The sequence below is a fragment of the Crinia signifera genome, chromosome 6 (assembly GCF_055691185.1).
Source record: "Crinia signifera chromosome 6, ASM5569118v1, whole genome shotgun sequence".
Classification (NCBI taxonomy): Eukaryota; Metazoa; Chordata; class Amphibia; order Anura; family Myobatrachidae; genus Crinia; species Crinia signifera.
This window is the reverse complement of record NC_139222.1, coordinates 143,113,956-143,131,819: the sequence shown is the minus strand read 5'-3', so window position 1 is coordinate 143,131,819 and position 17,864 is coordinate 143,113,956. Positions and strand designations below refer to the sequence as shown.

General features: G+C 45.2%; 1 protein-coding gene across 1 annotated transcript in view; it reads right to left on the bottom strand.

Annotated features, from left to right (window-relative positions):
* Positions 1-11,260, bottom strand: part of MARCHF10 (membrane associated ring-CH-type finger 10) — a 45,246-nt gene extending 33,986 nt beyond the window's left edge. Inside the window, exons 1-2 of the mRNA XM_083147498.1 lie at positions 11,109-11,260; positions 8,627-8,732 (exon numbers count right to left, since the gene is read on the bottom strand). Of these exons, the coding sequence (XP_083003624.1) occupies positions 8,627-8,716 (90 nt within the window). The 5' untranslated portion in view covers positions 8,717-8,732; positions 11,109-11,260. The remainder of the gene's footprint in view (positions 1-8,626; positions 8,733-11,108) is intronic.
* Between the last annotated feature and the right edge of the window lie 6,604 nt (positions 11,261-17,864).

The following is a 17,864-nucleotide window of genomic DNA, read 5'->3' as shown; positions in this document are numbered from 1 at the left end:
AAAACCACAGCCTGATGCTCAGACATGATGCAAGTGAAAAATATATATATCTCAATATACACAGTGCAAACAATTGTACAAGCGCTTATACAAAGTCAATGCACCCAGTCACTTAGCTGTCTGTAGGTTTCAACTGCGGGGAAGCGATGCCCAGGAAATCCAAGTCACTCTGCCAGGATCAATTAGCCAGCTCAGCTCCGCTGCAAGCGTTCTGAAAGGCGCCAAAGTCAGAGTGAAGGAAGAGACCAAAAGTCCCTGCTGCTGCGGGGTCCGTGACCTTTTGGCGCCAACCACCCCCAGCTAGCCGCTCCTTAGGTAGGATTTCCTTGTTCCAGTGTCTCCCCCTCAAATGGGGACCACTTGGAACATGCCTGTCACAGCGCTGCTGTCCTCTCAGTCAGGAGCTCAGCGTGTAAGCTCCGCATAAAATGGCCGCCGCCATCACGGAGCGCCTGTCCCCCATGATCCCCACCTAACTGTGGAGCCGGTTTCAGGATGCTCCGGAGCCCAGGCAGCCTCATAAAAGAGGCTAAAAGCGCTGCACAGGGAGGCCAGACAGCGTCTACCCTGTGCACAGAGAGCTGACAGGACGCGCTTCTGTCAGCTCCTGCTGCGCTAGCAGTGTGAGGATTCACTATGAGAATCCTCACACTGTGCCTACCTAGCTAGGGTAATAGTTAATAAAATAATAAAAAATCCCCTAACTACTCTATTTCTTCGGCTGCTCCCGCAGCCCTTTAGAATAGCACCCACTCCAGTGGGCACCTAACACGAACTGAAGAGTCCAGGGATGCAGTAGGGGAGGAGCCTACCCTCTAAAGCTTTAGGATAGGTGCCTGGCTCCTTCGGACCCTCCTACATCCCAGTGTTGAGCTGTGTCACCAGGACCATTGAAAGAGAAAATTAGGTACTGCACATGGATGATGGCAACCCTCCCATAGAGACATTGCCCTTGTCCCCATTACGTCAGTCATGGCTCTTCTAAGTAAAAATTCACTAATACTTGCCTATCTGACATAGCAATCTAAGGTAGAAGTACGGTCCACAGAAATATCTTGTAGGACTTGACTGTGTATGCAATGACGGTCAACCCAGCCAGCAGCAGGTCCTTGGGCACAGCCTCCTTCATTCAAGTTACAGGGTGCTATACTAGACATGGATAAGAACTTCAGCATGGATACGCATGTGCAGAACCACTGCATTGTGGCTAGCTGGGGATGGGACTAGCGGCAAATATGGGAATGTTACCTTTGCATGGTAAAAGTAATACTATCAAATTGAATTAAGAAACAACACTATGTGATGTCCATCCCTATGCTATGCTAAATGGGTGGTAATATTGGGGAGAGGGGGCGGCAGTGAAAAATAGGTGTCTGAAAACCTGTTGGGAGACAGTACAGAGATCAGTGTCCTGACCTGAAGGGTGAAATGCCCGGAGTCACTGTGGGCGATAGCAACCACGGGCAGAAGGTGTTTCCAGAAGGATGGTTATAGGACGGTGCAGCTGGATTGTGGGCTTCCCCTGTATCTCTAATCAAGATTTTCTATTTACACAGTGGCGGATCTACCAAGGGGCGACTAAGGGCGGTCGCCCCGGAGCCCCCACACATCAGAAGCCCCCACACTCCAGGTGGGTGGCAGGCAGTGAGGTCCGGGCAGTGCTTCCCTGGGGTCCAGGCAGCGCTGGGCGGACAGGGGGTCCCTACGGTGGATCAGAACTAATTTTCATCCGCCACAGAGACCCCAACACTGCCCATCTGCCGCAGCGTGGGAAGCAGGGGCGTAACTACCATAGGAGCAGGGGGTGCAGCTGCTATGGGGCCCAGAGCTGAAGGGGGCCCATCTTTGCTGTCAAACTAATATGTTTTGCATACATTTATCACCATCAGTTGCTAAATAGGGGGCCCTTACAAACTTTTGCTATGGGGCCTACGAATATCTAGTTACGCCTCTGGGAAGCATTGCAGCAGTGCTGAGGGATAGATGCTGTGTTCTCCCACTCACCTGCCAGCTCCGCATCTGCCCGCTGCCCTGATCTCGTCACGCTGTCTTCGGACCATTAAGAGGCAGAGCCCGTGCAGCAGCTCCAACTCTGATGGGCAGCGAGAATAACTATTCCGGTAAGTGCTGCGGGGAGGGGGGGGTGAGAGGAGAGATGGGGGGTTAGGGGATTTTTGTTGTCCAGGGTCCCCACAGACCTTAATCCGGCCCTGTATTTACACCAGGCAGCAGGTGTGGGAAACTACATGGCCCAGTGTTATTGCACATCAATCCACTTCCTGGACTCCTGCTGATTGGTTGGCAGCAGAGAAGGGAATCGCTCTCCCCATACTAGTGTCTAGTCAAGTGATCCTGACACGGAACTGCTGGGGAACCGCTAACAACCCTTTCCGTGAACTGGTAAAATCAGTGAAAAGCTGTATTATCACGTATAAAGTATTCTTTACTGCTATATGAATAGAACCCATTGCCTGGTAAATATCCCTGCAAGTTTGTCCTGCATACTTTCGAATGTTTTGCCATGCCCCCCCCCCCCCCCCCTTTTTTTTTTTTTTTGGACTGTGCGGTCTAACTTTGACTGATAGCCCCCACCTTGTCCCCCTTGTAGTGCAGTATATTTCTTTGCAGACTCTAAGTGCCCTATCGCTCTATTTGTACACACATATCCATTTTGATCAGTCTTATTAAACCCTGTCATGGCTGCTATAATAACGGCAGAGTTAACTTGCCTGGGGGAATGAGAACCATCAGTTTGTTGGGTCCCTGACTTCTCCCCTGCTGCAGCATGGATTCCTTGCATCATTACTCATGCACTTATTGTTATTATCATTATAGTGTATTTGCAAAGTTTACACTGAATTTGTGTCAATTTGTGCTGGATGAGGGGCATGGGGAGTAGGAGGAATAAGACTAACTAATGGCTAGGAGGGGTGGGGATACCAATGAGGAATGGGGGGGCAAAGAGCTAATGATACTGGTATGGGGGCCCAGGGGGTGTGACACTGTCCTGGGTGGGGGGGGGGGGGGGAGACGTGGTTGTGGGTGCTGACAACACTGCTATGACAAGGTGAGGGCATGAGGCAGAGACACATGGAAAGTGGGGGCTCAATATGCTAATGTCACTACTGTGGGTGGAAGGTTGAGATATATAAAGTAAAAAGACCATTTTTCCTTCATTAATATAATAAAATTATCTTTTTTGAGTCTAAATAATGTCTAATTGCATAGTTGCCCTCAGGCTTTGTTTAATCTTTTAACGTGGCCCATTCTGTTTTAGAGTTTAAAGACCGCTGCTCTAGACCCATCTGGAGACTCCCTGGCATCCTGAGTGGCCACCAAGGGCTCAGTGCCATGACATTAGACACACGCCGCACAGCTAGCTGCATGCCCACCGCTGTCCAACCAGAAGGTTTAAATTTATTGCGGTCAACCCTCTAGCCCCCCATTTCCCAGCCCACCATTTTAAGTTCCTAACCCACCCCCTTGTAGCCTAACCCTAGATAAACCTAATAACCCGTTTGGACACAGACATTTCCCAATGTATATCGGTGCAGTGGAAATTTACAAATCCTGCTAATCATGGCCAAGCTTCTGTACGAACAGCTTTTGCATTGATTGGCTGTATTTTAAACCTTGAGAACTCATCACATTTACCAAGCTGACTCGTTTACAGGATTCGTATTTCCCAATGCTGAAGTCATTGGTATTTGGCTGCTGAGATTACCGACCGCCAAATAGGGACGACCCTGTAGCATCACACAGAGCAGTCAGATCTGTGCATTGCTTCTCTCTCTGTAATAGGAAGAAAACTGCAAAACAAACTGTATTGGTCACACAAACAATTGCAAAACTGACGTTTCAAGGTGTAGTATGAAAACAAGTGCAAATGATCTATATATATGTATGTATGTATGTATATGTGTATATATGTATATGTATGTATGAAGTGCGGAATTGTGAAGTTACTGTGCGCAAGTACAAAAACCGGGGCCTCTTAAATGCATTCGCCCCCCAGTCTAAAAGTTGCCTGCCAACCCATACCCATGTGGGATGCAGTTAATATTTTGAGGAACGGTATCCCGCCCCCTGCAATGATGACACTGGAATCCTAACTCACGCCCACAAGACTGGTGCCGGATCACCTGCAACACTGGGGGTGCCGATGCCGGAATCCCCAATAGAGAGTGTGTGTGTGTGTAAAATATATAAACAATATTGTTGTACCCTTTTGTATAATACCCACCACCCAGATAAACCGTTGACTTCATATATGTAGACATGTATGTGTGTGTGTGTGTGTGTGTGTGTGTGTATGTGTATTATGGCTCTGACACTAGGTAGCTCCTCTACAGCCATTGACCTCCCTGGAGATGCTGCTCATCATGCCATGATGATAGCTTGTGATATGTACTTTATGACATTGTATTTATTTGTCAGAAGGAGCAGGCATACATATACTACTATTACAGATACGTTTTTTCAATTTCTGTTGCTTTTCTTATGATTTAAGTGTTAAGTTTTTAATAAATATCAAAACTGAGGCCCTCAGTTATGAGTGTGAGTTATTAACTGCAAATTATCTGGTAATTTAGATATAATTCAAAGCTGTTTTGTGAATCCTCTTTACTGACCTAGTTTACTAAATGTGAAAAAATAGCTTTCTCTTGGGTTGGTTTTCTCACCATATACAGATATTCAGTTATATGAAGATAATAATTTAAGTATTATATTATTGTTTTACCATCTTCAGATAGTACGGATGGTGTAATGGTTAGCATTACTGCCTCACAGCACTGAGGTCATGGGTTCTATTCCCACTATGTCTCTAACTGTGCGGGGTTTGTATATTCTCCCCGTACTTGCATGGGTTTCCTCTGGGTACTCCGGTTTCCTCTCACAATCCCAAAATATACTGGTAGGTTAATTGGCTCCCAACAAAATTAACCCTATAATGTCTGTGTGCATGTGGTAGGCAATATAGATTGTAAACTCTACTGGGGCAGGGACTGATGTGAATGTTCAACTATACTCTGTAAAGTGCTGTGGAATATGTATGCGCTATATAAGAAACTGTCAATAAATAATAAATAAAATATTCTCCAGCACCACTACAATAGCTGACTAATTCACCGGCGTAGCAAGTTTATTGATCCACCCAGTGGCGTAACTACAGAGGGTGCATGGGATGCAGCTGCTATAGGGCCCAGAGACTTGAGGGTGCCCAAGCCAGCAGACTGTCCCCTGCCCTCTCCTGATGTTTTTTTTGTTTTGTTTTTTTTCCAAGTACACTTGATCCCGCCACTTCTGTTTCCTGCACTGGCGCATGGAACTACCTGATGCCTCCTCTCCAGCAACCCACACCCCTCCCAGTAGCCAGCGCTGCACATCCACTCCTCTCCCCCAGCATCAGCACTGCACCTCCTATCTGCAAGGTATGCAGTGTGGCTGCTGCTGTCCCTGCTTGTCATACTGTATGACAGGCAGCTGTATCAGCAGCTTGAAGAGCAGCAAGCCCTGTAACCCCACCTGTAACTGCTGGAGAAAGAGGCCAGTGTCTGCCCCCTTCAGCCAGCCAATGGTATCGATCTCATTCAAATTCACTCTCCACCCCACCATACACCCACAAGAAGAAGCTGTACAGTACAAGCAGTCGGCAATCCGCACCTCCTGCTCCCTGAAGAATATGAGCCGGCAAAGCTAGCATGGTCTGGTTAATGTCATATGCAAGTGAATCCATCCTGTGCTAATGCCTAATGCAGTGATTCCCCCAAAAAATAGAAATATGGTGCCCTAGAGTATTAGAATTGTTTTCAAGGGACTCCTAAACCAAAAGTTTATAGAGAAAAATATTAAATTAAGAAAATTGTTTTTATGTAATCCTTAGGTTCACTGGTGAGAGACTGGATTCATTTCTGTTATACCCCTTTGAGACATATGCAAATATCCTGGGATTGTTCACGTACACGCACATCAGCATACAGGACTAGCCTATGTCTGAAAGGCTATTCCCGGAATTGCGTACCTGCAATTGACCTGAGATTTTTAAAAACGTGGGATTGTACCGGGTTTAATTCCTGGGTGGTCTGTCTGAAAGGGGTATTAGTCCACATATGTTATGTTGTGAAGTCACAAGCACTTGCTTTGCCTATTACACTGACTAATTTTAGTTTTTTAATTACTCCTGGACCACCAACCCGAGGCACTTCTGTAAGTGTCTCATGGCACCCCAGGGTGCCACAGGCCCACAGCACACAGTTTAGGAACCACTGGCCTAATGTATTGTCCTGTGCCTATTACCCTGTGCATGCCTAATGTCCTATTCCGTCTCTATTGTTCTATGTGCTTGCATGTGCTTATTACATTGCCCGATATACCAGTATCCATAAATTGTCAGAATGTATTTGCTATGTAACCTAGTGCAAACTATTATTTTACATTATTAGTGACCAGACTGAGGAGAGGTGGATACTAAATAAGCCTCTTAATAAACACCTCACTTGGCAATCGCTTCTCTATTACAAAGCTCTGGCATACATTTACATATATTCTACTCTACTTTAAATTTGAGGGAAAAAAAAACAAACAAGCGCACAGAGTACAATAGATATTCTGGAGATGGAATTGATCTGTATTGAGGGGTGTAAACAAGACTTTAAAAATATGCATTAAGCTGCCCATACACGGTCCGTTTAACGGATCCGTTTGGGACTTAAATAGTACACATCGCATCGCATGCCTTGTTCATGCAGTGTGCATGCAATGCGATCCGATGCGATGTTTAGGTAGTACAAAAAGTATGTGCAGCACATACTTTTTGTACTGTACTATGTGATGCGCGGGAGCGCGCATTGCATAGTGCAGAACGGAGCCGCTGCAAAACGGAGCGTGTATGGGCTCCTTTATGTATATGAAAACAAGTCCCAATAACATATCTAGAATTTAAAAATATATATTAGGGACAATCTCTTACAAGGCAAAACCAAACCTTGTAAGCGCCCGTTTGATAATAAAAAAAGTCAGCATTTAGCCGGCACCCCGCATTGCTGCTGACCTTTGACGCCATCTCATTCCACCCGTTGTCTCAAAATAAAAAGGTAATGACAGACCTATATTGCAGGTAGCCCTAATAATAATCTATAGCTATCCAGACTCTTGTTTGTGATTGAAAATAAAATGAAACAATAGTAACAGTTCAATGTCAATTTCAGATACATCTAGGTTGCCATTTAGAAAACCTCATAGTAGCAATAAATGTAAGCTGTTAATAGTAGCAGTCTTATAATATATGGTTTATATACTGAGTATTCTCATGTTATAGCAATAGTGGTACTAAACACAGTACTGGTATCCCAGGGCGGGTATAATCCTTAATGGATCTCTTAATTTCCTTCTCCAAATATTGCTACTGTGTGGTGTAACATATGAGGTGTAATATGAATAGGAGGGGGGGGACTATGTGCACTTTAAAGTAAAAAAAATTTTTTTTTCTACATTGTGGAATATCTTGAATTGGAGGTACTATTATTATATGGACATATGCCTTTCCTTGTGAGACCACTCCCTTTTTTGCACCAGAGGCACACTAGTTTTGCAGGGGGGTGCCGACAGCTTGGCACCGGCCATGCCTTCACAGGGAATACAGCCACTTCTGCAGTAAATACGGTCACTTGGTCGATAAGGGGAAGGTCGACATGCATTGGGTCAACCACTGTAGGTCGACATGCATCAAGGTTGACACCTGAAGGTCGACATGGGGTTAGGTCGATACATTCATTAGGTCGACATGGGCTAGGTCTACAGTCAAAAGGTTGACATGTTGTTTTTCACAAATTTTTGAGCAGACGTGGTGCATGGGGAGCGCAGCACTACACTTTTTTTAGTGTCCATGTTGACACTGCCAACATTTGAGATTAAAAAAAAAAAACGTTGAAAAACCCATGTTGACATTTTGACTGTGGACCTAGCCCATGTTAACCTTCAGGTGTGTTGTCATTGATGCATGTTGACCTTCAATGGTCGACCCGGTGCATATCGACCTAAGGTGCCCATAAACGCACCGATCCCAGCGGTGCGATCGGTGCTTTGAGGTGCGCGCTCCTGCGGTACCTCATCGCACAGTACAAAAAGTATGTGCTGCACATACTTTTTGTACTTGCTTTTCATCGCATTGCATGCACAAGGCATGCAATGTGAGGCAATGCTATTTTAGCCCAGGACGGTTGCCGGGTTCGGTGCGTGTATGGGCACCTTTAGTTCTGTTGACTCTGTATGATCCATACCCCTTCTGCAGTGTATGGGCAAAGACACTTTCTGCTGTTAAAATCGATAGCTGCAGATGTCAGAACTGTGTACGGGTCAAAAAAAGTGGAAAACCCCATGTAGACCGTTTGACTGTCGACCTAATGACCATGACAACCCTCAATGGTCAACCTAATGTTTGTAGATCTAATGCTTCTCTATCCTATGATCCATTCCCCCTCTCATACCTCATCAAATTTATGTCTGCATTGTATGTAGACAATTGCCCATAGGAAGCAAATCATGGCAACTGCAAAGCAGGGATGTGTTTTTTTTTGTTCTCTCTCTTTTTTTTTTTATTTTTTTTTTTAAAGCTTATACTGTATACCTGATATTCAGAAGCCATTTTGTGCTGCATGTCCCTCATGTGATGTCCATTGACAATTGACTTATATCTGTCCCAGTCTTTCTCCATCATTGGCTCTGTCTCCAACCTGCAATAATAATTATCAATTTTACTAGTTTATTGGTCTCTGGTTACTTCTGTTTCCACTCTGCCCCGTTTCTTCACCCCTCCCCCCTTCACAGCCCCCCATACTTACCTCTTTCCCAGTGGCCAGCTCTCCATTCCCAGTTCTGTCATGTCACCCATGCACACACATTTTATAGATTAGATTAGATTGTTGTTGTGTTTTGGGTTTTATCTGTTGGTTTTTTTTTTTAACAATATTCTTTATAAAGCAACAACATATAATACAGAACGGAAAACCAAGGAGTGTACCAGCACTGACTGTATACTATAACATAAAAAATGTAACAGTTTCTTCTAAAGTAAACCGTTTTAATTAAACTGTACAAATTATTAAAACATATGGAATTCCATAATTAAATTAAATATGAGTGTATGTGTGTGTGTATGTATGTATGTGTGTGTGTGTGTGTATATGTATATATATATATATATATATATATATATATATATATATATATATATATATATATATATATATATATATATATATATATATATATATATATATATATATATATATATATAAAAACTCAAGTAAGGCACATTACCACTACATCTAAAATGAGTATTGATGGACGAGGACTTCTCCTGTACCAAATGAGCTTTAAGTTGTTGCCAGGTAGCCAGCATTGTACTAATAAGGACTGGTGGATTATATGGCGAAGGACCAGCAAATTCACATATACATGTAAAGGGTGAACATGCAGTTCTATAGTACCCTCTGGATAATGGTGGGATAACAGGGTCCAAAAAGTCCATAAGTTTCCTTCTCCGTGGCATATGGTGCAACTGATGGCTCAAGCTCAACGCATTTCTCTGGGATCAGCCTTCCAGCTTCATACATAAACATAACTGTACAGGGAATGTATACATCATCCAGTTTCTGCCCATTTAGAGCTATAAATGATCTACCACAATAAACTATCTATCTAATTTTGGATTGTGAAAGAACCTGGAATAAGCCCAGGGAAACATAACATAGAAACATAGAATTTGACGGCAATCTAGTCTGCCCCTTTTTTAAACATATTACCTCGAACCATATTTGATCCTTATTTCTTTGTAAGGATATCAATATGCCTATCCCAAGCATGTTTAAACTGTATTTGCCTTTATCACCTCTGATGGAAGGCTATTCCACTTATCCACTACCCTTTCTGTGAAGTAATTCTTCCTCAAATTTCCCATGGGAGAACATACAAACTCTATACAGGTCACGGCAAAACCAATCATTTTATCCTTACTATATTTTTACGTGTATTCTAGTAGAAAAAAGCATGCTTTGTTAAAAATAATATACTTGCTAGTATGTAAGGTTGAAGGTGAAAAGAGGCTCCACTCCTTAAATAATATTTGTTTTTTAATAGTAGTCATGGCTGTAGCTATAGTGAGCACAGGGGTGTCATTGATATAGAGCCCAGAGGTTTAGCGGATCCCCAGACCAGCGCATATAGCAGTCTACCAACTGATATTCCTGCTAAACATTTGGGTCCATCCCACTACCTTGCTTGAAATGAGGTAACATTCCATATTCATCCAGTGGATGTTATAATGGTTTATTACAGATTTGTTTACTTTATGACTGCCCCCTCCAGGAGAGGGCAGCCAGTTCAGTGAGGCAGGGGCGGGGCCAGGGTGGCTGGTGGATCATCCGGAGTGGGGAAGTGGCCAGCATGATTGCGTCCTCGTGGCCACGCCCCCCGCCGTGCAATGCTAGTATTTCAGGCACTGCACAGCAGGGCTACAAAGATGTGATTCGCATCATTTGCTCCCACGGACCACAGCACTTATTTACTCAATTCATAAACAAGTAAGCAAAACAAAACTGTCACTTAAGGTGTGTGTACACATGGGCCAAATCTGCAGCTGACGATTATCTATTCAATATCAGCGAATGCAGTCTTTCTACATTCAAATCAGATGATACAGGGCATCACCTCCAACCCACCAAGAAACGGGTTGGAGGTGAATTTAGTAAATACAGTCACTCTTTAAAGGTGCCCATACACGGTACAATATTTCCGTGTGTTATGAACTAGATTGCATCGCATGCGATTTGCATGTGATGCGATCCGAAGCTAGTTCAAAAAGCGCGGGCTGCACAGACTTTATGTGCTGTGCGATGGAATTCCTACGGAGCACGCATCGCACGGCACCCTCGCACCATGTATGGGCACCTTACGTTGGGAATATACCCTGCAGGATAATGGCATATTTTGTACACCATCAACACAAAATATTATAATAAGACTTAATATGTTTTTTTTTTTTGGTACATCAATATAATGTAAACAACACATTATCATTAAAAATAATATTGAGAAAAGACTAGACCCACCACAGGCTGATGCGTACACTGTCAACTGTGTGTCCACTTCAAAAGACCACTTTCCTTTTCTGGAGTTGGAGGTTATGCTTCAGGAATCCCAGAGATGTTTTGGTGAGCAGACTGAGACTGCTGTAGAGAAAAGCGTCCCTGGGTGTCCATGGTAATTGTAGGGGGAGCTAGGAGGAGCTAGGAGGAGAATGACAGGAACTATGGTGTCCATAGCAACTGGGGCCTGGCCAGAAACATTCACACAGACAGCCTGCTGCAAAGTGCACTGTCAGGGCCATTCTCTCTGCAGTCTACTCTGTATGTTATGGTTATGTTTGTTGTAATTTGCATGTAGACAAATGGTAGGCTGTATATAAAATACATATATCAGACATTAATGTGTTATTTACTCCTTTTTACACTACGTCTATTTGTTTCCAGTTTCTGATGCAATCTGAACTTCAAACTGGTTAAAAGTAAAACATGATCAATATTATAACTGAGAGGAGAGGAGCTGTTCATGAAGTACTGTAGTTAGTTTGTGCAATACAGTACTTCAGTGGTGCATTTTATAGCTCATATTCTATTTTCAAATGTTAGTAACTTCATATTGCCCTATATCTAGGGTTGCCACCTCATCACTTTAATCCTGGAGACATTAATTACACAGGATTAAAAAAACACAGTTGGAATGAAGTCTGATGGCTGTTTAAAAAAAAAAAACAGTTGAAATTGAGTCTTGAAGTGAGCCAGCCACAGAACCTGTGTAATTAATATGTCTCCAGGATTAAAGGGATGAGGTGACAACCATACCTGTAGTAGTAGTAGTAGTAGTAGTACGTTTATTTATAAGGCGCCGCAAAGTGTCCGCAGCGCCGTACATAGCAAACAAAAAAACAAATGACAAGGTAACGTACAGGGTGTGTTGAAAAATACAGTATAATAGGGGTATAGCTGGTAGAAATAAAATCAGCATCAGTTCAGAAGTAGGTGTCAAAATTGTCAAGGAGACTGAAGAAGAAGTAGAGGAAGGGAAGAACAGGACAGGAGGACAGGTGAGGTAAAAAGGTAGGGTGAGTACGTGAGGCAGTAGGAGCCTACTCATAAGAGTTAACATACTAAAAATAGGTGGGTGGACGAACAAAAAACAACAGGATAAGTAGGAACGGAGGCAGGATAGGAGGATCAAAAGAGGTTAGGAGGAGGGATAGGCTAGTCGAAAAAAGTGGGTTTTGAGGGAGCGCTTAAAGGAGGTAAGGGAATCAGAAAGCCTGATGGGTGGCGGGAGGTTGTTCCAGTGCAGGGGGGCAGCGCGAGAGAAGTCTTGGACACGGGAGTGGGAGGAGGTGATTAGGTGAGAGGTCAGTCGGCGGTCAGCGATGGAGCGAAGAGTACGGGAGGGAGTGTGGATAGAGATCAGTGAAGAGAGGTAAGGAGCGGTGGAGGAGGAGAGAGCCTTGTAGGTGGTGGTGAGGAGTTTAAAGAGAACTCGGAAAGGAACGGGGAGCCAGTGAAGAGATAGACAGAGGGGGGAGGCGGAGATAGAGCGGCGGGAGAGGAAGATGAGCCTAGCGGCAGCGTTAAGAATGATTTGGAGAGGTGCGAGGCGGGTGAGAGGTAGCCCAGAGAGAAGGATGTTGCAGTAGTCAAGGCGGGAGATGACAAGAGAGTGAATGAGAATTTTGGTCGCGTCAGTGGAGAGGAATGGTCTGATGCGTGAGCTGTTGCGTAGGTAAAAGCGGCAAGACTGTGAGAGAGCACGAATGTGGGGGGTGAAAGAGATATCCCTATATCCCTGTTCACCACAATGCGCATTGGGCCTAATTCAGCATGGATCGCTATTACGAGAATTAGCAGTCTGAATATTGAATAGCTGCACGTGTGATGCACTCATATTGCGCCGGTGCAATTGGCGAATTAATAACTACACATAGCAGGGGCATGGAAGTTGCAGGAAGCCAGAGTTTAGGGGTGGAAACATGACTTTTTCTGGGTGTGTTTGTAAAAACGCAGACCTACCCCATGTGAATTTTGGGTGGGTTTTTGATGTCAGCAATGACCACTTCCTATCTGGTTCTCTAGCAGATTAGTGGAAGTGGCACCACTAGAACCGGTGAGTATTTGGGCCATACATCATAACTGTAAATGTTTTATGTTCTATATTTATATGTATACTGATCAGTCCTGTGCTTGATGTTTATCAGTGTGTACATCTACATGCGCCACCATCTGCATAACTGTATTATAGAGTATAATTGCATACCTCTCAACTTCTGTGCTGATGAAATAGGGAGCGTCCGGAAAGGGGCGGGGCATATGCAAATGAGGGCACGGCTTATGCTAATTAGCCGTGGCCTCATTTTCATACGAGAATAGACGCTGTGCGCATGCGCACAGCGTCTATTCTATTAGATTGGGGGGGTCTCCCAACTGCCACTCCCTGCAGCGGGACAATGCCTGCCGCGGGTGGGACAGCGGGACAGGACCCGAAAATTGGGACTGTCCCGCTGTAATCGTGACAGTTGGGAGGTATGTAATTGACACTAGTGATTGGCTTTTTTCACCATTTCCTGGTATACTGTACTATTGTATGTTAAAACCACTATCAAGATTATATTGATTTTATAATTATATTGCTAATTTTAACTTAGTTTACAGCATAATTAATTACCTACCATACAAAAGCCACCTGCACAAATGACTACACCCCACGCAAACATACAAAGGGGTACATGCACTACACTCTATGGGGTGAATCAATTGTGTGGTTTTAAAGCTATGACAATTAATGGGCACCCACTGCCGCAATTCAGCTGTTTTGGGTACACTTTAATTAACACACCCAATTTGACAGGATTTAGCCACAAAACCCGGCTAAACCAATGGGCACAACGGGAAAAGTGCAACAAGTGAAAAATGATCAATCCCCCCCAACTATAAAATGTACAGTGCTGAAACTGTTTTGCTGTCTAAATGTGATATTGAAGGTAGGGTACCTTCTCATTCTGCCCTACATACAGTGCCTGATTCAGAGTGCATGTTATGCCAGCATTCCTATAGTTGAGAAATTATTTTTTTGATTTCTGCATGTTCACAAAAAAAACCCTTAAAGTTTCCCATGGCACATGCTTTACACAGAGCGTCCGCACATATGCCTATTGAGATGGAGACGTACGTTATCCGAAATGTAACGGAGATTTCTTGGCAGTTATTGGGAGATGTCTTAGCACACGCTCGGAGAAGGTCCATCTTATACTGTAGGCATGTTATGTGAGTGTTGTAGACAGTGAAAGTGACTCGCATAGGAATCACATGGAGACCATATACTGACTGAGAAACTGACGTAGGGGTGATGCAAGTTTAATAGTACAAACTATGGTTCATCTAAAGATGAAACATCGATATTTCATTCAGCATCAACATACACTGACAGGCGGTGACCCTGCACATTTATACATACTGATGTATACCAGGGAAGGGCTTTGTAACTGCAATGCATAAAGAATCAGCCCCACATTGGCCTTTATTCTGGTTCACACGCAAAAGCAAGTTCCTTCTCAAATGGACAAAACCATGTGCACTGCAGGGTGGGCAGATGTAACTTGTGCAGAGATTTAGATTTGTGAAAGTTTTTTTTTTTTTTTTTTTTTCTTCTGTGCAGGGAAAATATTGACTTCTTTTTTACACTGCAATATAGATCTCACTTTGAAGTAAAACCCCATCCAATTCTAATACTCTGCACATGTTACATCTGCAGTGTACCTGGTTTCGTCCATTTTAGAAGGAATTTGTCTTTGCGAGTAAACCAAAATTGAATAGAATATAGAATCGAATCAACTTTATTGGCCTTGTATGCTTGCGCACACTAGGAATTTTTTGTGGATTATAGTGCAGAATCAAGCAGGGATGAAATGGGTGGGGGGAGTGGTGGGACGAGAGACATTCCATACATTCCATTGAGACATTTATACACATTACATTGAGAGCATTAAGACATTAGTTGCGGGGATCACATGCCCACCGAGCTGCATAACGCCTAGGCAGCCATCAGCGGCGCCACTGGTCGTTGCAGCAGCCAGGTAGGTAGCAATATAAGCAGGGACAGTACATTTATCACACTGGGAACACATACCCGCCGAGCTGCACAATGCCTAGACAGCCATCAGCGGCACCACTGACCGTTGCAGCAGCCGGGTAGGTAACTGTATGAGCAAAGACAGCACAGTTGTAGCAGGGACAGTACAGTTATCACACAGGAGACACGGGATACATATTGCTGAGTGCACAGTTCCTAGGCAGCCATTTGCGGCGCCATCTTGAAGGCCTCACTAGGCCATCCTCCTGTAGGGAGAGCCAGCGTGGGTAGCGTGGATAGCACAGGCAGCGGCCGGGGGGGCTCAGCGCTCCTCCACGCTTTCAATATCCCCCGTCCCCCCGCCGCCACCCGTGCCTTCTCCATGGGCCGGGGATGGGAGCTCCGTGGATGTAACACCGGAGCTCTCCTGTATGCAACCATCCCTTGCCCCACCGGAAGTAGACAAGGGCCATTGTCCCCACAGACAAAAAAAAAACTAAAGAAAAAAAAACACATTGGGCCACAGAAAATAATAACACACACGCTGGCCCGCATAGAATAACAAAACAAACAATTTAATTGCCCCCATAGATGATTGACCTTATATTAAGACAGTCAGAGTTGTCATGACAGACATTGCAGAGTTTGCAGTGGTGGCTCAGCTGCAGAAGCCTAAGCAAGTCAGTAAATGTGCAGTCTGCACTGCAGTGCACTGTGTGGCGCATGGCTGTGTGACATCCAGGATATCATGGCCCAGAAGATGTGTCCAGAGCTACCCTGGACAGAAGTTGGTTTATTTTATTGCCAGGCACTATAAGGGCTGGCTCTACCATTAGGCAGCTAAAGGCAGTTGCCTAGGGGCTCCAGAATCTGGGGGATGTACTTGAGTCTGACTATCATAAATTTTAGGATAACGGAGTGAGGCATACTTGTTGAACTTAGTACAAATAGCATTTGCAAACTGAACTTCTAAGACACCATCTCCATACTTACACCTGAGGTCCTGGATAGTTGGTATTGGTGTGTAGGTGGAGGTAGGAGCAGTGTTCTCAAGTTTTGCCTTGGGTGCCGAAAAACCTTGCACCGGCCATGGGCACTATGCTAGTAGGAGGCAGCAGTGGGCAAACTGAGATCAGCCCATGCTGCAGATCATTTCACCAGATTTATTACCAAGGTAGAAACGTGAACAGGTAAAACCGGATTAACAGCAAGTTGACAGGAATATCCCAGTTGCAGTCAGAAGCATTTGGACTATGCTAGATGTTGCGGTGAGCTATACTGTTACGATAATCTGATCGCAGCAGGGTTTATGTATAATATGCACACAGCAGTGGTCATTTAGTGCGGATTTCTCACTGTGGCTTCTACCACACAAGAAAAATACAAGGGGACAAGCAGCGCCGCTGAGGGGGGGGGGGGGTTTGTAATTGCCCAAGCTTGTTGGAGGGGCCTGGCGGTTGCCCTGGTTTGACCCTTCCCCCTCCGTCCCTCCCGGGCGGTGGCAGCAGCTGCACACACCTACAGCATATGCTGTGCTGATAGCAGGCTCAGCATGAGCATCTCCCTGACAGCCTCCCGGGATTAGGCCATGCCCCAAAAATTTTACTGGGGCCCGGCATACCTATTGCCAGCCCTGGGGGCAAGTTCATAAGTGCTGGACGCCAGAGGAAAAGACACTGGGCATGACAGAGGTTGCTCCTGCATGGAGAGATATGCCAAGTCCTAGAGCCAGCTGGCCACTGTGGTAAACCAAGGGAGTGTGTCTCTAATATATGTACCACTTCGGCATGTCGTACTGCCAGTATTTGGCAGTTGCCACCAGTTATCGATCCTGGGAATATCACAATGCATCTCTTATGGGGTGGCATCTACACTGCTTCCACACAGCCAGCCATCCGAGACCTATGGGGATTGCCTTTGCAAACTAATACCCCTATTACGCCGCTGCAAAACCCCAGGCTCTTCAGTGGGTCAGACCCGGGTCAGCGGCGGTGTAAATGGGACATGCCGTCTCCCTTTACACGGGACTTCTACCCATGTCCTGACCTGGGTAGAACACGGCTGGGACCTGGGTAGAGGGCGGTGTAAATGGGTACGCTGGGTCATCCGACCCGGCTCCCATTTACAGCAATGGGGAACGTGCAACCTGCGGACCGCAGCATCCGCAGGTTGGACAGGGGGGGGGCACAAACAGCCTGCGCTGCTGTCTGCTATCCTCTGCAAACAGCAGTGGCGCCAGTGGAGGAGGTGAATGGATGCCTGTGTGCGGCATCCACTCACCTCCCAGACGACGGATGGGGGGTTCACGGGGGTTGGGGGCTGCCCCCAGCATGGCGATCAGCGGTCCCGGTGTTTGGAGATGTCATCTGCAAGCGCCGCCTCCGTCTACACTGCGGATGGGCACCGCAGTGTAAATCCTGGATCCGACCCGGCTTGGGACACATAATTAGAGCCTCATTAATGTTTGCATACCCTTCAACTGCACCGATTTAGCCGATGCAGTACCGTTTTTTTTAATGGTCTGTACCGGCTAAATCTTACTGTACCGATTGTACCGATTGTACCGGTTTTTCATAGGCAGCTCCTCCGAAACTGGGAGTTGTAGTTTCCTATTACTGTTACACCACCGGCTGCTCTTTGGGGAGCATGAGGGGGAGTGTCTGGCCAAGGCTATATCTCCCAGGGGGACTCAGCGGGCCCGC